The sequence below is a fragment of the Spodoptera frugiperda genome, chromosome 27 (assembly GCF_023101765.2).
Source record: "Spodoptera frugiperda isolate SF20-4 chromosome 27, AGI-APGP_CSIRO_Sfru_2.0, whole genome shotgun sequence".
Lineage (NCBI taxonomy): Eukaryota > Metazoa > Arthropoda > Insecta > Lepidoptera > Noctuidae > Spodoptera > Spodoptera frugiperda.
The window spans coordinates 11,885,240-11,911,689 of record NC_064238.1 but is presented as its reverse complement, the minus strand read 5'-3'; the positions used below and the strand labels follow the sequence as shown (position 1 = coordinate 11,911,689).

Below are 26,450 nucleotides of genomic sequence, written 5' to 3'. Positions count from 1 at the left end.
GGATGGTTTTTAGTCAGTATAAGTCTGAGACTCCCTCTCGCTTCACCCAAGGTGGGAGAAGACACTGGAAGATTTTCTAGCCTCAAAAAAAACTAGTTATTAAGTTCAGATCTATCAAAGTTGTCATTTGATCAACTTTTTCGATATCTTTCTACTTCTGGTAAGAGTATTGCAATTTTAATTCTAATCTAAATTCTACTCTATTCATTATTCTATTTCTAAATATTGAGCTGGCGAAGAAATATTCTAATCGTATGGTTTCGCATACGATTAGAATTCAGCAGCTATTCAACGCAACGGTACCTAAAATTTCACACAATCTGAGTCATCTCCATCTGGTGTTAGTAAGCATGTTGAAATTGGACTTTTGTATATTAGGGTAACTATTTTACCACCGAGTAAATTGAACAGAAAGTAAATTACCCAAGTACTTACCTATTTACATTAAATATATTTATCCATAGGTAGCTTTGTGAGTTTTTTTCCATTGCTGTTTATATAAAGCCTCAATGTTTTTAATTTTCGTGAGAAAAATGGATCCAAAATAATGTAGTCCAGTGGTATTCATCACCAACTTGTTTCTGCTGGAGTGGACTCTCTTTGCATTAAACTAATTACAGTCTTTAATCCCTGTAATCATCGAATCACCTCTCAATCGTTCTGAGAGACCCCGAATATAGCCAACACCATATCGTAATATGTTGCACTTATAACAAAGATAAGCTACTCGTGATTTGATCGGTGGTCCCTGATTAGGCCGAGGATGCTGGTTGGCTGCGACTTGATTACCGCTCAGCGGAGAAGTGATGGGTGAGGGAGGTGGTGATGAGGATGACGGTGCTGATCTGCTCCGTGAAGGTTGGTTTCAATCACGTCGGGGTCACCACTTTAGGGAACAGCGAGTAAAGTTCCCTAAACAAAGGAGGATCCTCCGACCAGGCGAGGTGATCAGCCAGGCGGGCTTTCTGCCCTACTGTTGTTCGTTGGGATTTTCTATCCGTGTTAATTCGCATGTAAACTTCATATGTGCGATGCAGGATATTTGTGACGTCATCCATTGATTTGCTTGTCGATAGTCTATGTGCGACTTCTGTCATCTGTCACTTGTCACTTGTCAGAGTGTCGCCACAGATCCATTCTGCTCGGCTCTTATTAATCGTAGTGTGATGTTTTATGGCCTATATATAGTCTTGCTCAATAAATGGACTATCCAATACTACAAGAACTTTTCAAATCAAACTAGTAAACTAGTAGTTTAGGGGATTAGCACGTTCAAACAAACAGTCTCTTTAGCTTCATTATGATTACTTTTAACGTGTTCTCTTCTGCCTACCTTTACCAACAAATATGCGTGATGTTATATTACAACAGACAGACAGATTGATACTTATCACTTAAACTCAAATCAAATTCAAAAGCTATCCTCGAGAACGCATAGTCATCAACTTTAACCTAATTATCATCAAAAAGCTAACATATATCGAAATAATAACGACAAATATCAAGTGTTCTTACACAATACCCCTCCCCCTCACCTCCCTCGCCCCTCTGGAGGTCGTCCTCCCCTCTCCGAGGACGGCGAAAGGCACTTTCACTCTTGGAATTTGGCGGTTGGCAGCTTATGACGTCATATTTGCGCAATTTGACGCAATGTAGTCCAGATTTACGTGTTTTAATTGTTATTTTGAAAATGTTTTTGTTTCAGACAATATGTTTGGAGTTTTTGTAAACAATTGTCAAACATCTGGATGTCGGTTGGTTGCGTTGTGACGTGAATTTTAAGTAGATAGATGAAGGAGTGTTGCTACTGTACACTTAGTATGAGTTTGCTTTACGTTTAAAGTAATTGAAACGAGAGCGCGGTCAGCGCTCTGATTGGCCGGCTCGAATAAACCAACCAATCAGACCACCGAACGGGCTGTCATATTTTAAACAAAAAGAAAACTTGTACTACAGATACTGGTTTATGTAAAATAATAATGTTCTTATGTATAGTATGATAATTGCTATTTAATACATTACTAGTGGTCGCCTAGTGGTCGAAATTCGACCATATACGATTTAATTTACAATACCTCTTAACATACGTTCAAGGATAATTTGTATTTAACGAATTGCTTGCTATTGGTTTTGTAAAATTCAAATTAATATATTCCGGCGCATCATGAATAACCATACCTCCTTCAATTAGAAACCTCTTTTCATATGAGACGTGAGAATACCATCGCAATGTCTATCGATTTTGACGTTTTGTCAAATACAATCAGATACTATGCATGTGTGTGTAATGTTTTATTTATTGATTTAATGTACTTTATAAGCATTATTTTTGAAAAATATTAACGTTCCGCAATTCTCCTACACATAAACTATAAGTGTACCAAATTTTATGCTCCAACGTCCGCGCAATTTTCGTAAAAACTGTTACAAAGTTTTTGCTTCACGTATTAATATATAGATTACAATCAATAGGTGAATATCTTTGTTATTTTTAAAGCAGTTTGATTCCACAAATGTAATTTAGAATGAGCTTTTGGTCTGCTGATATCTAATGTTTCGTTTGCAATGGAAACTAAACTCTCTCGGTTGTATATTAGGTACCAAGTTTGCTTTTCTTTTTGTAAATAATTGCAGTCATAAATGTAATGCAGGTACTTAATCAATCAGACTCAAGATTAAGACATGGGTTTGTTATCAGGAAAATAAAATAACATTTTAATGGCCATTTAATTTTATTATGTCATATAAAAATTGATTCATAAAATCTACATTAGTTTGGTCCAATATAATCATAATGATAATTATAAAAATTTATAACGCTAACTGCGTTGACTTATAAAGTAATACATGATAATAAATTTTATTATTTTCTTAGTACTATCCCGACACCAATATTGCAAATAATTTATACAATAACTATTTACAGATCGGCGGGACACCAAATTTACAAACAATTATACAATACAATTTTGCCCCGAATAAATTCTAATCGTCTATTTGGCACAAAATTACGAATTATTCAATTTCAAATACGTTTTATCGCACGAATCCACCGCCATGATTAAATATTAAACCTTAAATTAAATTATTATTGCAATACACGACGTAACTCGTCATTTTTTAATTATTTTTAATATAAAAAATACATTGACATTTATTTTTTCTTTGTTTTAATATTTCATACAAAAATATTCAACATTTTCATAAACCTTAGAATGAGAATAATCTCTTTTAAATCACTATAAGTACCGAACAATAGAGGGCACATTTTTTCTTATATTTACAGAATACTTAACTAACTAAAAGTTCATAGAACGTACTAGAAATATATCATAGATATATGGGATAAACATTACCAACTTTCGACGAAAACGATCTTACGTTAACTCGAGAACTATCAGATCGAAAGTCTAGTCGCTGGTAAAACTAATACATAACACAGCAAATAGTCCCGTCCAATAGAATTCCAGAGAAAATTACCTTTCCCGAATTTTATGGAGGGATAGTGTACAAGACGCCTATTAATTCCCGGCCTCACGACACACGTCGATACAAAGGACCGTAGAAAATTCGGCTGTCAACAAACTCGGCGACTGCGCTGCGATTTGCGATTTAGCCGCAAAACGAAGCCAGTCATCGTACCGTCCGCATTACCGCGGCTCTCACACACCCTTATATACAACGTTAATAAATTATTTACATTACTTATAAACTAAAGAGTATTTATAAGCAATACGGATGACAGAACTGGTAGACGAGTCTTTGGCTCCTCTCAGTTTTCTTCATGATTCCCTTCTTGTAGTATTGTCTGATACTCCTGGACAGTTTGTCGTAGTTCATCGCAGGCCTGTTCTTTCTTTTGCCCCACAGTCTGGCAACACGCACTGAATCCTCAATCTTGAATACACCGTTACCTGTGGAACACGAGTTGAATTAAACATTTGTTCAATAAAACGGAGTCGTGACTTTTTTGTTTTTGAGAGACATTATAGTCGCTAGTTTTTGAATCAATGTTTGACAAGTAATAAATTTGTTGCTACTACTAATTTTTGGTTGTATAAAAATCTACATAATGTTTCGATTTACTTACAAACTAAGCTTAAAAGTCTACGTAAAGCAAGTAGTAAACGACCTATCTAAAATATATATCACACTACGATATTGTACTACGCATTTTAATCTCATGCGACCGCTATTTCTTCGACTTTTTGTCGCAGGATGAGTTCGTGACCTGTTTTAATCTGATATAAATTTAATTTTCTGACAAAATACGAGGTTTAACAAACTCATTACGAATCGTAACAAAAGACAATGGCACGTATTTAGCGACAACGTTTTCTTTGATTTCTACTTTAAAAATAAAATAGTGAAAGGTAGTTGCAAATCAGAAAGCTCTATACAAGAACCAAGTTCCATTTTTACTTCAACTTACGTTGATATTAAAGAAATGTAGTTATGATGAAATAAGTGTAAACAATGTGTTATCAGAGAATTGTAGCGATGGAAATGTCATCTCTTCGTGCGTCACAACTTACAACTATAATAAAAACAAAAGGTTAATTAGTACTCTTCGAGAATATCATTAAATAGACGCTATTTATTACAAGACCTTTATATGATTTAAACGTCACTAGACGGCAAAGAGACAGCACTTACGACAAGTCGTGATACAGAAACCCGAACTAATGGGGATGTACGAACAATATTCGTGATCCGAAAAGGACAAAATAATGGTATAAATCCAAACAATAGCGGGCTATCGTCTGAACAAGTCACGAAACTAGATAACCTTTATTTAAAACGATTTTATTGAACAGATGGTAAATGGCTCGATCACCTTGGATCAGGAATGTCGCTCAAATGAATTTTCCATGCGTTAGATTCGATAACTGATGCATTCGATTTACGATTACGATCGAGATGTGGATGAATCGATTTAGAATCGAAAAATATTCATGTAAACCTGTATTTAGGAACATCTGTGCTGTTTCAAGTTTCTTTGTCTTGTTGTATTTAAAAAACATATTTTATTTTAGCTAGCCATACTATTGCAAGCGATGGAAATAGAACAAGAAAAGCTTTAGATTTAATACAAAGTTGCGAGTACATAGTAACTACTTATAATGTACCTAAGTAATTCAGTACACGTTCTAATATGTAGTGAATTTAAAACCCACATTACTTTTTACTGACTATAAGTAACCAGTAGTTCCGGAGATTAGCGCGTTCAAACAAACAAACAAACAAACAAACAAACAAACAATCAAACAAACTCTTCAGCTTTATAATATTAGTATAGATTGAGACTCAAATGTAATAAGGTAAGTAGTGTCCCACTATAAAAGTCTAGAAACAAAATGTATTGCATAAAAAAATGTTAATTTATCATTTATGTATTGTTCTCTAACTTGATTAAAATCAACAATAAATAGTTTATAGATAAAATTAATAAAACAATAATCATTTATTGCCCCATATTAATTTTATGATTCGTAAGTCTTGACCTCAAAAAAACGACCAATGGGAAACGCTTGTTGTAATAAAACAGCCTATGGCTGACCACGCCTTCGATAGCGCAGTACGATTTAAGACAAAGGAGTTTCTTGATTCCGTGTTTGAACCAATTATAATGTTATCAACAGTAACTATGTATTGTACTGAGAACAGGTCTGTAACAAAGGGTCGTTTTGTACATTTATTTAATTGTACACATACTGGACCAACCAAACAGGTTTGCTATGGTTTTTTAGATCAGACTCATGAGTCTTGAATGACCGCCATAATGTAGCCATTGATGTAGGTACTGGAGGTAGATTGTAAATGAGAATAATAAAGTTCTTGCTCATATATTACTTAAGAATGGGAAAGTAATACCTATAATATGGAAAATATAAGCCAAATTAAAAAACTGTTAGGTTATAAAATGAGAATAAAAATAGTCCTAACTCATATAGAAATGATTATCGAAGAGAAGAAAGATGGAACTATGAAAAAAATAATCGAACTACGAGAAAATATAACACCAAATATTCAAAGGAGAATAAAAAAATCACCCCAAATCAGTAACAATAAAATAAAAACAAAAATGGCAATGACGATATCAGAATTCCCAAGACAATTACATACTGCGTAATATTAAATATTACATATGCATAAACAATATAATACGTTGTTGTTGCAATTTATCATTAATTAACAAGGCAAGACTAATTAAGTAATAAACAGACAATATTTATTACAATTTTATTGTTTACTTGGCGACTAACAAAATAAAGTTGAATTTACTAGGTTAAGTTGTTTGTTTCATTAGATAATTGCTTTTATTTGTCAACAGTTTAAAGTTCGAATTGCATTGTACATTGTAATCGTTGGAAATAGTTCCAATAGTCCTGCTAAGTATGTTTTTCTGGTAGTTTCCATTGTAAGTCTATTTTTGAAGATATCTTCATTTCAGTAGTTTTCGTACGAGTTTCCTTTACGTTAAACGAAAACGAAACGAGAGCGTGTTCGGCGCTCTAATTAGCCGTCGCGAATGAACCAACCAATCAGAGCGTCAAACGCGCTCGCGTTTAACGTAAAATAAACTCGTACTAAGGACTTAGTTACTCATTGATGAAAAGCCAAACTTACTACGTCATTCAATTTTATGATAAATTGTGTAGTAGCTACAATTTTCTAAGAAAATTCATTGAGCCCTTTTCACATAAGAATATGGATGATATCATTTTAAATTTAATTCTAATCGTAATCTTGCTTATCAATTCCTAATCTTAAATAGTTTAAAAACAAAAGATTGTCGTTTACGTCAATAGATAAAGATTCCTTCGATAACAAAAAGATAAAATGTCACAATATCAATAATACTAAAACGTAATCGTTATAAATAGAAATGATGCAATGTACCTACATAGGTGTACGATGTACATTCTCGACTTTCGTTGAAAATAATTCTTATATATTGATAAAAAAAAATATCACTATGCAATGTCGTGTGACTACCGATCGAAAATACTAAGAAATTCAACTAAACCAAAAAGGTTTTATATCTTTTAGTACCGAAATAATGTCTCTCAAAAACGTTACATTTACAAATGATATGTAAATGTAAATAAATATGTATTCTAATACTCACTTCGGTCTAACCACCGTATCGCTGAACCGTGCACATGGGGAGATGCAAGGAGTTCCTTCAAGAACTGCCACAGATGTATATGTGTGCTTCCAGTCTTTGCTTTACCGCCTCCAACAGTCGCACTCGTTCCCGCTGACTCTGAGTCCTCATCTGTGAAAGAAGACAATCATTAGCAAAAGAATATCAATCTTAAGAACTAGGAGTTAAACTTGCAAATGGAATGAGATGTAGTGTTAAAACTTTTGAGCATTCAAAATGTAGGGGCGATAATAGATAAAATTATAGGTGAAAAAGTATGGCACTGTTTGTGAGATCTAAAGAAAATCGTGTCAATGACTAATTTACTGCATTCCTAACCACCGTACTGGGTAAAATAATTAATATTCAAACTATAATGCTAATTATTAACAAGAATAAGAGCCCTTGCGTATGTCTAAGGCGTCCTAAATGCATAAAGAAGTGCATAATTTATCAATTTAGAACTATTAGAGGGGCGATAATGGGGAAGATTGAACACTAGCCAGCGCGTCTACTCTGTAGTTTCTAGGAAGATAGTCGTTTCAATTCATCGCTTCTTCGAAACCATGTGCTTAGTCGACTGGCCTCTACACAACTACGCCTTTATTAAAGACCTAAAAACATTTAACGCAACAAGAAACTTTCTGCAAGAAAAATGTTTGAAGTAAAACAGCTATTTCTGTAGTGATGTAAACATAGACCAAATTACCGGCAACTGACCTTCAGTTATAGACATGTAAACAGACTGACAACCAAACGCTTCTTATAAACAAAACGGTGCACTACGCACACTCTAAAGAGTTAAATAGCAACAAGCTATTTAGAGAAGAAAACCGATTTCTGAATAGAATATTGCAAACAGTCTGAGAGAACTGTTGCAATGATTTACTCCAATCAATACGCACGTCTGTGCGCAAGACGTTAAAGCTCAAATTACTAATGTAAAAGAAATGAGAGTAAACTTACTAAAAGAGACGAGGCAAGTGACACAGGCTGTGGTAAAGTAAAATTCAAAGTATTTTGAGCTGTATGCGAAGGTGCTAATGAAAATGATCACGATGCAGTCAGCAATTTTATCTTGGTCGCATACGACCTTGCGGGTCCGGTGGCGTGAACTAGGCCTTCGGGAAACGATACAAAAACAAGACTTGACGTATATGGATTCGAAGCCGACGTGCAAGGGACAGAACTGCAATAGAACGACAAACGGCTGATTGATGGGTTAACTGTAACGAGGCGTGGCTCCATATTACATTAGAATCCAATTCATTTTATCGGTCAGCGATTTAAAGATTTAATGTTAATTTAGTGCTTCCAAGCAAGGAGATATTTTACAGAATGATCCTTAACCATTACAAATTGCATTCGTATGCTAAAACGTGAAACCTGATCTTAGCAATTACTTATCAAGTAATCAAATAATCAAATGCTTTGATTATTATAACGTTTCTTTAATGTATTCTATTTCTCTTTTAGTGTGATGAACATATCTGTTATATTACCTATTACTCCGACTGAACTCTTTTCACTACACGCGATTGTCCTTAATCTTCTATTTGGACAACTTCTGAATTTAAAGAATGTGTTCGAATTTTGAATTCGCTATTTGCCCCAGTAACCTCTTTGATATACTTTATACTGTCCAGGGCCTTTCTGATATAAATCTCTATGTCAAACAGCATGTGTGTACTGACAACTGACTCGGAGATAATTGTCGATCGCAATTTCCTGTGCTACTATCTGACACTTTTTTTATTTATAAGCTAACTGTCAACCCATTAAGGGCGACGGTCAGTCTCGTCCGTTGGACTGTATCAAGGTTTATCTTTATGCAATTGAGATAAGAGCTGCTTTCATAATTTATCGTGTCAATCTAAATAGCAATTTAAATTGTAAAATTGTCGTCAAATTAATCACTAATTTCTAATTCCCAAACGGATTCTGATAAATGTTTATTGATTTCTACAACAAAAGAAACTTAATTCGCAAAGAACAGTTCAAGACGTATCTTATCGTTGGCTAATCGTTTATCACCAATAAAGACCGCGCCTGTCCCCATTACGTCCTATACATCGTGGCTTTCAATTCCCTCATAAAGTCAGTTTACAACTGCGTACGATGTTGGCTATACATCATTAGCTCGTTTGTCTCTAACACAGGCCGTATGTGGGTTGGTAACGGTGGATGCACAATGCATGCGACTGATGCATTGCCGTGCTACATTCGACCACGTATTGCACTATCTACTTTTCAATCATCTGTCTGTATTTTCACGCATTTTAACGACTGGATCTACAGGTCTTAACTCAAAAGATGACATATCGTATGACGAATATGGTTGATTTTATGGTTTTATGAGTGGAATCAAATGATGAGTTTAATATTATAACGATAGTATTTGATAGGCAACTAACGCATGCTGATACATTGGTATCAAATGTGTCCAATCATGCAAGAAAACATTAAGCATCGTGGTGAATTTATGTCCAATAAAAGTCTTAGGAATTGTGGCGTACATGGTTTAACTCCAATTAATGTTCTTGAGTAACTTAAACTTTATTTAAAAGAAAATTTATTAATGACGTTTTTACGTGCAATGCTGTTGTCGATACTGCACTATCGTCGCATGAATTTACGAAAATTGATGATGGATATTATTATAATAAAGAATGATTGCAGGTTAAATACAGTTAAACCGCTGATAAGGACATGCTGCAAAGCTGATTTAGACGATAACATAATTTTTATAGTACCTATCTTATCCGTTGCTAACTCTTGATTCTTTGCCAACCCTGCAAAGGAATTGGCATTATACAATATGTCAGAAACATGATATACGGTGGTCACATCACATAAGAAGAAAAACCTATAACTGTTTGTGTAGAATTGGGTTGTATATCACATAATATTAGTTACATTGTAACAGGAGTAGTATACGCACCATCACTCATGTCGTCGGCTGACGGTAATCCTGCTGGCGTTGGGATCGGTGAAGCTGATAACTGTTGATGATCAGACCCCTGTGATGTTCTCCAGATCTCCAACTGAGCGTACAACGTGCTTCCCGCCTAAAACAAAAATAAACAATGATCAAACCAGAACTGTAAATGCACACATTACGAAGAAACTGCGCATAATTTCCAAGAAGCAACATTTGAAGTTGATCATTCCAGTTGTTTAGTTGGCAGAAAATTATTGGATTTATCTTAATTTATATCAAAGCAACGTGAAGCTAACGAGTCTGCTAGTAAATTAAGAAACGGGTTTTGATCGTAGCTACCAGAATTTGATCCGCTTAAAGTCCAAATCGTAGCGTACGATAAATATTTATAGTTTTGCGGTCGATCGGAATGTTTTAAAACTTTTGCAAGTTGCAGAATTGATCGAACCAAATGTATTTTCGTACGATTTTATTACAAAATGTTGTTATTTCCTCCTAATATTCAACAAAACACTTAATCTCAACGAGGATAGTGATAAAAAACTTCTTGCAATCAATATCAAAATTTACCTTGTCTATATTTACTACTTGACTACCCTTTATCTTCCATCTCTGAATTCCTAACTAATTTAACACCTATCCTATACTGCAAACCAGATGCAATTTGTATGCAGACGGGTCCCAGGGTGCTGACTTTCATCGGTTAGAGAAAGTCGGCTCGTCGACGCGTGCGATAACAAAGATACCTGCCCATTGGAACAGCCGTGCTCGATACGACGCTACACTATTTTTTCTACTTATTTAGCTGTTTTTATATTGTTCTTGTCTTTAAAATTCTCTTCTATTAATACGGTTTTGGATCTTGTTATAGCTTAGATTTATATCACCTTTATTTTTGTCTCCCCATCTCCAAAAAACCCGATCAAATCAATCCAAAATAAGATTTCAATTAAATTTCCCACCAAGAATCGATTAAGTATTTTTGAACTGCTAAGTGTGCGACTCTAAAGATCAAAATCATTTGATTTTTTGCTCGTTTCTTCGTAATAGTTGCAAGTTGTTAGCGTTGAAGTGTTAACTCATGTATGGCGTCATTAAAATGTGTGTCCGTAAAAAGACGTGACCTCATCATTGCTACGTATTCGAAGGAAATTTTCCTTATATTCATATCGTCATAGGGAAAGAACAAAACCACACATACATAGTGTTTTTATCGTTAATGTATTAGTAATGGTTTTTACTCTCAATTAGAAATCACTTACTGAATTTAATAATAAAACTACAAACGAACTAAGCGGCAAATAATCGTCAGATAAAAATAGACTTTATAAAAATGTAATTTAAGTTTAAGTTGTATCTAGACTTTTTGAGAATTTAAGGCTTACATAATAACACACCGATGTTGCCGAAGCCGTTGCTGTTACTGCACATGTTATAATAAATAACAAGGATGACATAACAATGATTGCAAAACTAAACGTTGAAAATGGACTAGTCTTCAATGAAGTTACATAAGACGGGTCAGTATTAACGGATTTCCTTACTTTCGTTGTCCTTACTAATTACGTAAATGCAATTAATGTTGAACTTTTCGCTACGGGCAATGAGGAAACAGAACGGCCTACAGATGTCACATCGGTAACAGGGATTGAAAGTAACTTGGATGAAACACACCATTTTAAGGCATTCTCAGAGTATCCAAAAGCAGATGTTTTATACAAAGAAAAAAATATGATTGATAATAGCTACTTCGAAATGAACAACCACAAAAACTCAATAGTAGTTTTTGTCGAATTCAATAAAATGAATGGCATTGTTAGGTTAAACAAGATGTTGAGTTACGTTATACGTATTATTGATAATGATAAATGTTACAACAGAAATAATAAACTATCGATACATAGTAAAGTTTTTTGTCCAATAATTATTCAAACTGTTGATAGTAAGTTGTCATACAAACTTCATTGCATCATTATTATTAAAACAATACTCGTTTTCTTATCATCGTCCTCTTAAGTATTGATAGTATTATCATTTACTCTCGAGGCTGAAGTAGCAACGTGATTAAATCATTGACTGATATTATCATTAAATCTAATACAAAATTTCAAAATTATTCTAGTTCCATTGAAATCGATAATTTTGAATGTATAAAACATTTTAAATTAGATAACAATCGTAATAAAGCGATAGAAGAATTAATTAAAGTAATGGATAAACTTGGTATGACACCAAACGTGTCTATTAAAAATGTAAATTAGTTTGCTCTTTGGTCAGTAAATAAGATTAAATATGAATCATCTATGCTCATCAATTTGTAATGCGACGAGCATGTGCAAAAGCCACGCTTAACTAAATTATGATGTAAGCATTTAAAATGAAGAATTAAGAAACAAAGATTGTAATATTTGACGATGATTTAACCAGTAACACGATCTTAAATATGGATGAAGACACTAGGCCATTGTTGGTACATAATTATAACAAAAATACATCTTAAAGAAATTGACAAAAATTGCTAAAAAATCTTTCATATGATGACAGAACCACGTATTTGCTTAGAATGGAGTAACACAAGCAGATCAAATAAAAACGCCCAAGCCCCTACGTTGACGTTACAGCTGGCGATAATTCTGTATCTCTTGACCTCAACTGACACGTGTCGAGAAGAATTTATATGATGATAACACCAAGATAACACGCATTGTAGATATTTTCTCCTATATAGACTATTTTAATTGATACTACTTAAGTAAACATTGTATTATCAGTAGTATGTGAATCAGTATAGACTTTGGTCTTACAAACGCCCTCAATCCGTCCCAGGGTTATACGATAAACTTAAGTAAATACAAATGATTATAAATAGTACCTGGGGTGCTCTGTGGTTGAATTCTTCTTCTGTTAGTGCTACAAGTGCTGCGCCATCCATTGTGAAGTTTTCCATGGGTACCATTGGTAGGTTGTAATGTTGCAATGTGAACATCACCCATGCCTTTACGTCCCCGGTGGTCCACTGCATTGGATCTGAAAACAAATTATCTGTCATCTACTGCACTTTCATTTCCTCCAGTCACTTTTGCTTCTTCTAGTCTTTTATGCTCTAGTAAGACTGGTATAGCTATCCCATTACTAGCACATATGTCTTCTAAATTCACTTCTTGCATATCTTATTGACTTTTAAATCAGTTTACATCGTCACGTCCATTCTACCGTAATCTTATTATACTTTGTTTGTAATCATTAATCATTGACTTACTAATTAACAGAGTCAAGGAAGAAAATGCGTTCTAAGAATATGTGAACCAAGTTACGCATGTTCACATTGCATATCCAATCAATGTGTATATAGCGAGCACGTCACTAATATAAGACGAGATCATCGCTGGGCCAACATAAACAGCTTACGTAATCGGCTGCGAGCTACTTCTAAGAAATCATTTATGTTTATAATAGCGTTATACTCGACAGTAGCTAACATATTTTGTACGGACTAATACGTTTTTTGCCTAGCCACCAACGAAGTGACGTCACTATTAATTGCAATCTAATAGTAATCATGTACGGTATACAGTACAACATTCCCATGATATGTCATTGTAAATCTTTATATGATTGTTCATAAATGTATGAGCACGTAATGCAACTTACAAGCAAAGTTCAGTGAATAATGCTGTTCACGTTTTTAACTCACCTGGTGAGATTCCAAGTACAGTGCATGTGTTGTCTACGTCTCTCTTGGTCTGTTCGATGGCCATGCTGAGAACTCGATCGATGTCTGGTGCCACTAGAGAATCGTCACCTCCACTGCTCTCTTCCATTTTTACACTTCCCAATTCTAAAGGAATTGGTCTGAGATTTAATCTCTTCTGGAAGGATGTGTCTTCTAGTGCTGATCGCAGGAGAATGTGATCTCTGGGTTCTTCAACTTCGATTTTAGGTGTGATGTAGCTCTGTTGTACACTTTCTTGTAAAATCTGATTTTCTTTTAGAAGTTCTTCTATATCTATGTATTCCTCGTGTTGTGGGACTGGTGATGAATATTGATTGTGGCTTCCGTACGACACGCACGATCCTGACGGAGACAAGGGATAAGGGGAGGCAAAGCCGGGCACGGCAAGTCTGTTAGGTTCTTCTTTAATGTAAACTTGTGGAGAGTACTGAAGAGAATTGTAGGGTGATGAAGGCTGCAAGGTGACTGCTGGGATAGATCCTTCGTCTGAAGATGGCGAGGGAGTAGGGTAACCCTCAAAGTCGTATAGGCGTTCCAAGAAAACGTTGTTTGTGTTATCTTCTGGATAGGGTGGGGGTGGTTTGTTGTGAGGGTTTGGAGGAGAGTGAAGCATGGGTTCTGGGGGGGATGCAGCGCCGAGCAGGCGCAGAAGATGTTGTAGATCAGCGGGGGAGCCGGGGACCGCTCTCTCGCCCTGAGAAGCCGACGGCGGGCTGCACCCGGACCGGGGCACTGTTTGTGGCATCTGTGGACAAGAGAGAACCAACTTTAGATGTTTATCAATGATTCCGTGTCATCAAACGATTTAAGTATATTAGCTACAAATGGTGTTGTTTGATCAGTCACGATTTTAGTCGATATTTCTTGGATTTCACACGCGTTTGTTAATTCGGTCTTGATAGTGTCTCGTAGTTGTTTATCTATGATTTTCATGCATTAACTACACGAGTTGGGAGGTCTATGAACTTGGTAACGAACTTGACCCTGTAATCTATAGAACTTTGTGGAGTCCCGTGGGTCATCGTTCGCTAACGTCATTGGACAACATGTTAACAACCAGATGTTTAGCATCCATGTTGTATATTTTTCTAATCGTTACGTCAAACGTCTAAACTTAGTAATGATTCATAGCTGCGTAGGTTTAAGTAACAAAATAATTGTAAAACTAATACTTAGGTGGTAATAAGCAAATAAGATTAGAAATATGTAATTTGTTAACATTCCGTATTTTAGGAGTGTATTATAATCATACGATATAGTGTCCAGTTCTGAGAATTCGTACGAGTGTTTGAAAAATATATGTAAATATATGTAGATTGTTTGCTAATAACTCAAGCTGAGATGTGATAAAAAATCGGAACTATATTTACGGATGATGGCACTCGGGAAAGAACATTTTTGTATGTTATGAAAACATATGTTTTTAACGTTGTTGCTATGGAACAAAAAACGTGAGCGTATCGTGATTTCGTAATTAACATAATAAATCAATATTTTAATTACAAATCCCTATTAATAGCTAATGGAAAACCCGTACTTGAAACATCAAGTCGAATTTAAAGTTGTTTTGTAAAAAAAAGTTCAACCTACCACAACTACACCTAAAAATAACATTTCTTTACCTCATAAAAACAATGACTTCTATACTACAGAAAGAACATATTGATTGATTAAAAAAATATACAGAAAACTCACTCTCAGTAAAGACAGACCCATCATATGCGCACTGAACACAAGACTGCCTTCTATTCGAGACATTTCCTATGCTTTGCGAAAATCTGTCCGTTCCGAACCGGTCTATCCGGATAATCAACCGGTGTCACAATTTTTCTCATTTTTTCCACAATTCCGAACAATTGTTGGATATATTTACATAATTCTCACGTCTCTCATCTGCATTGTAGTATAATTGTTCTTCTTAGTCAATTGATACGGTTTCTATGAGTTACTCTATAGTTTATTATATCATATCGAAGATGCTTTACAGTTATAATACTCGTACTGTAGTACATACATTATAAAAAAAAAATCGCATTCGATTTTTCAAACACTATTTTTTTATTTTCGACAAGTTAACACTGGCTGTACAGACATAAGCATACAGGCAAGAAAAAACGCGGCGCCATATAATTTGAAATATTTTTTTCATTCGAGAATTCTAAATTGATAGACACAAACAAAAATGAATTGTATCTTAATTAGTCCTAGAGTTCAATTTAAGTAAAATTCGTGATGTTATCGTAAAAATCTAGTTTAGCAATATTTTTTTCAATATTGACTTCGTCTTGTTTATGATTTTATTAAGAGCTCGATGATGTCACTATCTTCGGCTGATGATTAGGAATTATTATTTAATTTGTTTTGCTATTTTACTAGAGCGGCGGCTTGTTGATCCGTTAATTAAGATTCAAAGGAAAATGTTTTTTTTGCTAATGAAATAGGCAACAAATCTGTTTGAGACGACAGTTATTAATATTTATCTTAATCAACTGTTGTAGAAATGTTAATGATACAAAAAACAGCCTAATATATAGTTTAGTGAACCTAATCTTTTAAACAACAACATCTCATCTAATGTTAGATCTCGAAAATCTTGAGTTTTTTTTTATTCTTCGAATTTCACGCCAGTAAAATCTTGTCGAATTGTCTCTAGTATATGGCAATTGAATCGGTCTTTGCGTACCAATGCCTTTTTTATTACATATTGTATAGTATTTTTTTTAAGCGGGAACAATATCCAATGACTTCTCCCGCCATAGGTAAGGTGAACGGGAGTGTCAGAGTCTTACTGACTATCACCGCGTTCCTACTCCTGCTTTTCGAACCGGAGGCACGGTAAGCCCGCTAGGATACCGCATACTGTATAGTGTCATAATTCGATCTACCTAATTTGATAGTTATAAAGTCCAATCTAAAGCAAATCTTTTTATTTTAAAGGAATGTTGAAAACATCTGTAGATTAATATAATATTAATTTGTTAACACCCAGTGTTACTTAGTATGCGGAAATGTCTGGTTTAAATTATATTATCGTGTTAATCAACCCATATAATTATAATAATGTCATTATGTCAAGCATTATGTGCCAAATATTCAAAGTATGATGTTTAAGAATTTAAAATATGTGACCTTTGAATATCTTAGATTGTTTCGTTTATAACTTTTTGTGATATTTCACTTTTTATTCTTTGCACTTTGTCCGTGGTTGAATAGGATTAGTGACGATTGTATTATTCATATTTAATAATGAATAAAACTTATCATTTATGTTTTAACAGAAAAAATGTATGCATTACTTATTTTAAGCATCAAGTTAAAAATATGTCATTTTATTTATACACAATAGTTAGCCCGCCAAACTTCGTACCTCAATTTTTTTTCCACTCCTTTTATACCTACCCTGGACTTCCACAAATAATTCAAATTGGTTAACGGCGCATTCCAATAAACTACCGATCGGTAAATTTGCTTACGAGCCGTAGAATTTTGACATAAGCTCCATACAAAATGTGTCAAAATTCTACGGCTCGTAAGCAAATTTACCGATCGGTAGTTTATTGGAATGCGCCGTTAGCCGTTCTCAAGTTTTAGAGAGACTAACAAAAACCAATAGATTTTTATATATATAGAGAGATTAATAAAAATAAAACTCGTATAAATCGTACCTAATATTTCAGAAAAAAAACATAAGCCAAATAACGCCTAGACTTTAAAAAAACGTTGAGACAATATTTACTGGCCGTCTATTACGTCTGGTCTAGAGTCAATATGTGCTTATATACTACATGTAAATATGTAGTGCGTTATATAAATCGTGATTGAATTAACAGGTCGATTACGTCAATGTGAACGTAATCAATCTATCGTATGATGTGATCAAAATTTGTCAGACATGAACTTTTAGTTTTAAACTTAAAACCATTTGACTTTTTACTTTTGTACAATGTAATTGTAAAGTTGGATGTTGTAAATTATAAAGAAAAATGGATTTGTAGACAACCAAATTATTCAACAAAACAACTTAAAAAAATTTGGAAGTAATAATTAATTATAACTTCTGATTAGTTCTGTTATTCTCATCCCCTTACTAATGTAGATGCGGATGTTGCATTTTATAATTATATGCTCCACTTTGGGATATCCAGCCTAGCCTTTGGGATTAAAGAAGGGCCAAATTAAAAGTACCTCTAACCAACGAGCATGCATGAAAAGACTAACGACTGATGATAAAGCGAAATAGGTGTGAAAGATTCGTAGCTATTTGCGTTCCATTGTGTCTGCCTATCCCATTGTTCTATTCTTAAACTGAAAGTAACCTTAAAGATTAATAAACGGAGTCTACTAAAAATAGTTTGCGACAAAAAATGCCTAACTGCAAGTCACTTCAGTGCGTCAAAAGCAACGTACCACAGAATATATCCGGACTTCCGAAGTTTGTTACTGATTACCATCTAGATTATAATTTATGCCTAGATTTTTCTAGGAATTAATTAAACGGATATGGAAGGTAACGACCTCCTCAGCGATCAGCAGTATGGGTTTCGCCACAACCGATCCACTGGGGACCTTCTTGCGTATGCCACCCACATTTGGAGCGAGGCCATAGAGAAGCACGGGGAGGCAATAGCGGTCTCACTCGATATATCGAAGGCCTTTGACAGGGTTTGGCACGACAGCCTTATCGGCAAGCTTCCTGCATATGGACTTCCCGCTGATCTGTGCAGATGGATTGCAGACTTCCTGAGGGATCGGTCAATTCGAGTAGTCATCGATGGCTGCTCGTCTGACCAATTTGGTATCAACGCCGGAGTCCCTCAGGGGTCAGTACTTTCAGCAACGCTCTTTTTGCTGCACATCAACGACCTGCTTAAGCCCGGTATCTTTGGGTATGCAGATGACAGCACAGTTGTTGAAAGGTATGTGTCCGATGCGCGGACTAGCGGAACACAGATCCAGTCTCTAAGAGAATCCATGGTCGAACGGTTGAACTCGTCCTTGAAGGCGGTCTCCGATTGGGGTGACGCCAACTTGGTCAAGTTCAACGCTACCAAAACCCAGGCGTGTCTATTCTCTGCCAAACGGAGTCAATTTCCGCTGGCTCCTACTTTCCGAAATGTATCCGTTCCAATATCGGATCATCTAGAGCTTCTGGGCGTAACTCTATCGCCAACGCTAAACTTCGGCTCTTATATAGAGTCGAAGGCGCATCTGGCTGGTAGGAAGTTGGGTATCCTCTCGAAGGTGAGACGGTACTTCACACCGAAACAACTGCTGAGCCTGTACCAAGCGCAGGTTCGGTCATGTATGGAGTACTGTTCTCACCTTTGGGACGGCTCGGCTAAATGCCAGCTAGATGCGCTCGAACACATTGAAAGGCGTGCCAAGAAGCTCATCAACGATGATGCGCTTGTGGAGGCCCGGCTTCAAAGCCTTGAACACAGGCGCAAGGTCGCAAGCCTTTCCGTTTTTTACCGGATACATTTCGGAGAGTGTGCGGGGGAATTGCACAACTTGATTCCCCCTAGTCCTTTTCATCATCGAACCACAAGACAATCGGCGAGGCGTCACCGCTTCATGGTAGATATCCCACCCACTCGCACGAAGCGTTTCGCTTCAAGCTTCCTTGTGCGAACTGCTAGGGAGTGGAACTCCTTGCCGGAGTCTGTGTTCCCTGATGGGTATAACCTGGGTGTCTTCAAGGCCCGAGTGAATAGGTTGCTTATGGGCAGACGTGCTCCACCGTAGGCCGCATCATCACTTACCATCAGGTGAGATAGCGGTCAAACGTCGACCCATTAAATGTAAAAAAAAAAAAAAAAAAATGGGAATTTACTGTTTAATATGGTTTCCATTTTATAGTGAAGTATTTGTCATAATTGTAAACAGCTAACGAGTAACTAGTTCACTTGAAGTTACTACGTAGGACTGACTTGAGGGGATAATTGAAATCAGATTTTATGTTATAACATAAACTAACCTAGATAATTTCCTTTTAGAAAAAAAAAATGTTATCTTTATTGTCTAAACATATTTCTACGTAGGTATTAATAACAGATAACAAATCTGGTCATGATTTTGTTTAGACGTTTCTAGAGAGATAATTTTATTATATTATAATATGCTCCGGTTTATATGTATGTACACCCTAACACTAACATACTATATTATTTATGTTTTATCCATCATCCAAATGACAAATTTGCAATAATTATAATACACTATAACATTGAAGAAATAGCCTTGACACAACAATAGTAAACTCAATTTTCTTATTTGTCTGTTACAAAGATTTTCATTTGGACTTTATGTTTTATGGCCCCAGTTACCATGACAACACAATGCTGGTTGTTCGGTAACAGTGCCAATGACCGTGTGTTTACAGCATAACAATATACAACGTAAAAAGTGATACAGAGTTCAACCATTTTGACCCCAAGCTTAAAGTTTACATTTTCATTTTTAGGTTACAATGATTAGAGTGTTGTTGTAACTGATCTATGAACATCATACATATTTGCGCGGTATAAAAATCACTATCAATTTTTTGTAATATTATTAATGGTGTTAAATGTTCTATTATTACTATAAATGTATATTATTAAAACAATTAATTGCAATAATAATAATTAGATAACCTGTATTTAAAAATCGAACTAGCTTCCAAATAATAACAATACCAACATTTATATCAAACGCCAAATCTGTAGGAAGTATGTGTTCCGTTTTAAAAAAAAAATTCGCCGACATTGTCTATTGACGTCATAGCATTGTCGACCAATCAGCGTTGAGAGTGAGCGTGACTACCAGAGCCAGTTGGTTCAGACCTTGGGTTTCCCACTAAAGTTCGCTCAACTGTCTATAGTAGTAAAAAAATGCTTGTAATGCATACAAATTTGTTACAATTTTAAATGGTTTATTTTTAAATGACATAGTTTTGGAAGCTACCAGTAAATTCGTTTAGTTTGAAGAACTTTAAATCTTTTGTCATCCGTATCAAGATTGGTTTTTTATCTTCCATCATTTGTTACATAAAAAATACTAAGACAATATATTTATAGAAGTTGCTAGTTCTCAATGATATCAATTCTCAAAGTATATTCACACACCACTTAAATTAGAATTAGACTACGTAATGAATCTACATCGTTGCTACGCAAAAACAGACCACCCGTAATGTGAAAACTAAAATTTTATTATTGCAATGCTTTTAGAGTCGAGCCGTTAGCAAGCCAATAACTCTTCATGTTTATAAACACAGATATATCTTATTAAACATTTTCACTGATTGGAAAAGTTTCCGTTATATTGAAAAAGTTGTTAATATACAGTTAAATATATACTTCGTTCTATGTTCTTCGTACTTCGTCGTAGTAATCAGAAAGCGTATAAACTTAGAATAGTACTATCAGATGCACAAAGATGGATTTAAAATGGATCACATTGCATCTAATTAAAATCTATTATTCTTTATCCAATACATTGCCTTATGTATAACTTCTCATTCGTTACATGTATACATAAACTAAAATGATAAAACTAAAATCTATTATAAATGAACTAGTTTAATTACATTTGCACATTCCAAATAAAGGTTATCTCAACAAAAATAAATCAAAGTCAAAATTAAGTGCTCCATTTTTTTATGTCACTACCAAATAAGTTAAAATATCCTAATTTAGAAAACTACTTAAGCGTGACTGTAGTAAAAAATGACATTTAATTTGTAATTCTATGTTAAAGTAAATATGGTTTAACTTTGAGTGAGATGTCTGTGAGAGATTAAGTTTAATGAGCCATTACGATGAGTTATAATGCTTGGGGTTACCCCTTTTTGTCTAGCACCTTCTTCATGAGATGTTATCAGGACTGTAACCAAAACTTGATATCACGATTGTATTTCCAAGAAGCTGGTAGAACTAACAAGCATATGATAATGTATCTAGCCTTAAAAAAGTCTCCGGAGCTGCGGACTACCGGACTAACGGATTTACCGGGGCTCCGGCTCAAAAAGTAGGAACGGGGTGGTTTTTAGTCAGTAAGAGTCTGACACTCCCTCTCGCCTCACAAGGCAGAAGAAGTCATTGGATTTTTCCCCCTTAAAAAGCCATTTTCCACATCGATCTTAAAATGAAGATCATCCAATAAGACTTTGTTTTGCATTGTCTTCCAATGACTAGGCAATATATCACATATATTACAGTTCTTATTGTCAAACAATAGATTATACTCTAAGCTCAGTTTCATCTTTTAACCTCCATAGAAGAGATATAGATAACAACATAAAATACTATCTACCTCTAAAGAAATAAAACTTACAATCATAACAGATCAGAAAACAGTAAACGTAATGAAATTAGCATAAATACCGCGGCACGACCATATTAGGAACAAGAACATTAGTTTTATATACACTTCAGTATATAAAACATGTCATTCCAGTCACTGTATATATATATCTAGTATATAGTTTTTATATATCTAAGACTAAGCTAAACATTTGGTATTTCCCAACCGTTGTTCGTCAATTAAACGGTTATCAAACTGTTAAATTTATTGTCATGTCAAGTTTTACTGAATGGCTTGTGTTTTTAGAGGGTTCTAGATTACAGGTTCGATTCTTGGTTCAGTTTTGTTAGATAGAAGACCTGGAAGTTTCTATTGGAATGATGTTTAAGTACCCTACATTTGTAAATGATTTGTCAATCTCATTTATTGAGTTTAAGTACAGCCTTTTTAGATTATGATCTTCAGTATTTATAGTTTACGGTTAGAAAACAAGTATAAACTGTTTCATTTAGTCTTAGCACGATGCTTTAGTTTAATTGTTCAACTGTTGAAGTAATATTTAAGATCATTGGCGTGGATGGACCATAACTTCTGTTCGAACAATTATAATAACTATAAATCTTAACAAAACGAGTCTTAACGAACAAAACACCGTTGTTTTAATATACTTGACTTCAAATACTTCAATATAAATGGTATTATGTAGGTAGTATACAAACTAGCTAGGTTATATTATATGTATGAATATGTAACCGGCTTTTAGTTCCTTGACACTGCTTTTTGTTATGATACCGTTACTGTATAACCTCTAAATGTAAAACATTCAAATCCACAATCAAAACGATTGTTGAAACTCAAAACACTTCGATAGAAGTATAAACAATAACAATAACATTCGCTTTTTAACAAGTAAGAAGTTAAGTTAATATAAGTTCACGTGGTAACTTAAGCTTATATGCCTCACTCACTTGCTTCAGCAGGCTTTCAGCCCCACTCACTGAATGTACAAAATCCACTCACACAGTCAAATATCCGAACAGGGGTGCGCTTGCGCTGCATCCATAGCGTAGAGGTTAGAATGCCGGCCGGCGTGTCTGCACGTTGAAAGAACAATTCACAGAATCCAGTAAAATGTCCGTCACTTGTTTTATTTATATACTTCTTATAGAATTAAGTTTAAATGTAAATATTCCCGGCATATATATTTTTTTGGCAACATGAGTGCGTGTGTACGGCGGATAGATCACACAGCCACTGAGCGCGGCGCCCGCGCACGAAGGCTTTGCCTCAATGAGTGGCTACGTCACTACGGGAAGTACGCTGCCACTAAACTAATATAACAAATACTTCTCACATAGTTATAACGTCGTCTAACGTCATAGATCACTTAATTACATTTTTATGACGTTTATGAAAAGTCTTAAAATGAAAAGACGAAATTAAAAAGTGATTTGGTTTCAGTTACATTTCATTGTTCAGTTCCTTCTCTATTTTTTGTCACGTCCTATTTTAATTGGATTCTATTAGTCTTATGTCTTTTTCCGTAAACAAAATACAGTAAAGTCTACGTCAGTTGTGACCATCAAATGCAATTGTTTATTAAATACAATCGAAATACTTTTTAACTTTATCTCAATTGCCTGTGATCCAATAAAATGTTTAATTTAGTCAATGTCATCGATAGCATGAATTACTTTGTTCAAGTATCATTTGCATTACTTCTGTACAACTGTAATTTAAGTCGCGTTATTAAAACTCAACCAGCTATTAATAATAATACACATTTCAACCTCTAAGATAATAATACACAACGGATTGCATCTAAAGGTACTATGACATAATAAATGCAAATAAATTCAACTACAATCTTGACTGCCTTGACAGTTATGATAATCTATATGTTACATAAAATTGGGGTTAATCCACCCTCATTATTATGGGTAAATAAATCGTGAGTCGTGCTCAACATGACGTTATCGTTCCGCGCCTTCCGCACTTCATTCATTCAGTAATAATAGCTGAACACAGGCAAAAAACACGTATACCATACACACACACACACACACATACTTACAGTAGTACGTCAGAATATCCTACACGTGAGAAAATAATAATACATACATTGTTCACACGTTGTGTTACTATTTGTGTATTATTATTTTGATTAAATTGTTATTACTGAAAATTGTGAAGTCCAGTACAAAAGACATCAACGGGATGCAAATTTTTCGCACTGGATTTTTGAACTCTTTTGAATCTGAAGATCTTCTCTATTTTATAAATGTCCTTTTTATAATTTAATGAATCTATAAAACTTAGGAGTTCCATTTCGAAATATAAACTAGATAATCCAAAAATACTAAAGCATTTAAAAAAAAACTTATTCGTATGTCCGCATGTATTTTATATGCGATGCGAAACAATTTTCTAATTTTAAAAATATTATGCAATCCCAATACTATTCGCATTACTATAAAGTCAAAGGTTAAAATAAAGATTTGCTCAAATCTTTCATAAAATATATGAGTATAACTAAATCCTTGTTGAGCAAAAAGGATTTAAGTTAAGTATTTAAAATCTATTTATAAGTGATTCTTATATAAGAGGGAATGCCGGCTTTACTAGTCACTGTTTTGTTTTATGTCACCGCAAAAACCCATTCATAAAGCACCCACACACCACTGCGTCGTGTGTAATTCTTTTAAATAGTTATGTATGTATGTGCATTCATATCTTGGGAAAATCTGTATTACTAGTATTATAAAGTATATATACATAGTTATGACTTGACGACTAAGTTAGATTAGCATTTTCATGCATATTTCAGAAATATCTAGATTCTTTTTCTATACAATATAGGTTATATATGGTAATAGGCTCACCACCTATTACATGGGACTTACAACATAAATTGTGAAAAGTGGGTGTACACAGTGGCATTACGTGCCATAATGTGCACCTCTGCCTACCCCTTCGGGGATTAAAGGCGTGACGATATGTATGTATGTATGTATGTACAATATAGGTTTTCATTATCATTCATAATTAAACCTTAAAATGATCAATTAAGAAACGATTCATTCGTATTTCAGTGACTAAGTTGTTTCAATGTCATGTATGTTATTCGAAGTAGAAAATGTATGAAAAAGCCTGAATCATACACATTCATTTTTTAAATGACGTCATCCTTTTCATGACCAAATGTCAGTGTCAAAGTAAAAGGGCGGCCATGTTTCTTGTTTGTCGTTTTTAATAAATAATTTTTGAAACGAATTTATTTGTCACTATTTTTCAACATTCGATGTTATAGAATCACAATAGGCTACATCGTAATAGGGTTATAATATACCTAATAGTAATGAAATAATTATCTTAATTTTTCTTAGTTCTAATTATTACGCAATATTAAAATTAATTACCTGATAATCCTGAGCCAGATAGTAAGATCCCCCGTAGTTTCTCCAATAATAATCCCCAACAGACACCATAGTTTCCAAATTTCTTTTAAAAAAAGTCCATAAACCAACGAACAAAGAAAATACTAACAATATAGAAATATAAATTAAAAATCACTTTTTAATCAATGTTATATAAAAATATCGTTTTATTTAATCGCAGCGATATATCACTATATTATTTTCTTAAAATATATTTTAAAGCTGTCTGCAGCTGCTTTCCGTGTGCCAGTCTACATACAAAGACGTAAATCTTTTTAATATTTTATCATATAACACTTCGATAAATATATATATTGTTTTATCACGTCATTTTATCGTGCGGAGCAAAGTTCGCTCTTGTTGATAAGATAGTGAATCTTTTTTCAAATATGGGAGCCTATTTAAGGAAAAATATAATATGAAACATTAAATGTATATTGTTTTAAGTAGGTAATAAAAATTTCAAATGTTATTGTGAAAAAAAAAAACTATTTCTATATGAACAGCAATACAAGTTATCATATATTTATACAATGTTTTACTGTAAAAAAATACAATATTTCATATCATTATTCAATTTTAAAGGCAATCGAACCATATCATGCTTTAACCACGTAACAATAGATTTCACACTTATCTGATAGCGAAATGAAATTATCATAATTAATTTAATGCTTAGTCTGTCAATAATAAAAAAATAGTCTATTTTTTACCAATGATGTGATGAGTATATGACATAATGAGATCATTATCAATTATCTGGATCCTGGATGGGATAACAATTTTCTAATAGATAACAAAGATAAATTATTTTTAAAAATATCCGCGTATATGTAGATATTACTTATTATTTAATCTGTATTAATTTGTTAGTTAACGATTACTAAAATGTAGATCCCGGGT

General features: G+C 34.2%; 1 protein-coding gene across 8 annotated transcripts in view; it reads right to left on the bottom strand.

Moving 5' to 3' along the window:
• Positions 1-2,713: 2,713 nt before the first annotated feature.
• The window catches only part of LOC118263273 (DNA-binding protein D-ETS-4), a 42,289-nt gene continuing 18,552 nt past the window's right edge, over positions 2,714-26,450 (bottom strand). The window contains exons 1-7 of one of the 8 annotated variants that reach the window (XM_035575158.2): positions 25,530-25,824; positions 13,786-14,569; positions 12,964-13,118; positions 10,092-10,218; positions 9,904-9,942; positions 7,133-7,282; positions 2,714-3,914 (exon numbers count right to left, since the gene is read on the bottom strand). In XM_035575158.2, coding sequence (XP_035431051.1) covers positions 3,724-3,914; positions 7,133-7,282; positions 9,904-9,942; positions 10,092-10,218; positions 12,964-13,118; positions 13,786-14,569; positions 25,530-25,598 — 1,515 coding nt within the window. In that variant the 5' untranslated portion in view covers positions 25,599-25,824 and the 3' untranslated portion in view covers positions 2,714-3,723. Of the gene's footprint in view, positions 3,915-7,132; positions 7,283-9,903; positions 9,943-10,091; positions 10,219-12,963; positions 13,119-13,785; positions 14,570-15,519; positions 15,598-23,078; positions 23,384-25,529; positions 25,825-26,450 lie in introns of those variants that run through there. The other 7 variants (XM_035575160.2, XM_035575162.2, XM_050705579.1 and 4 more) reach the window with 7 other exon arrangements.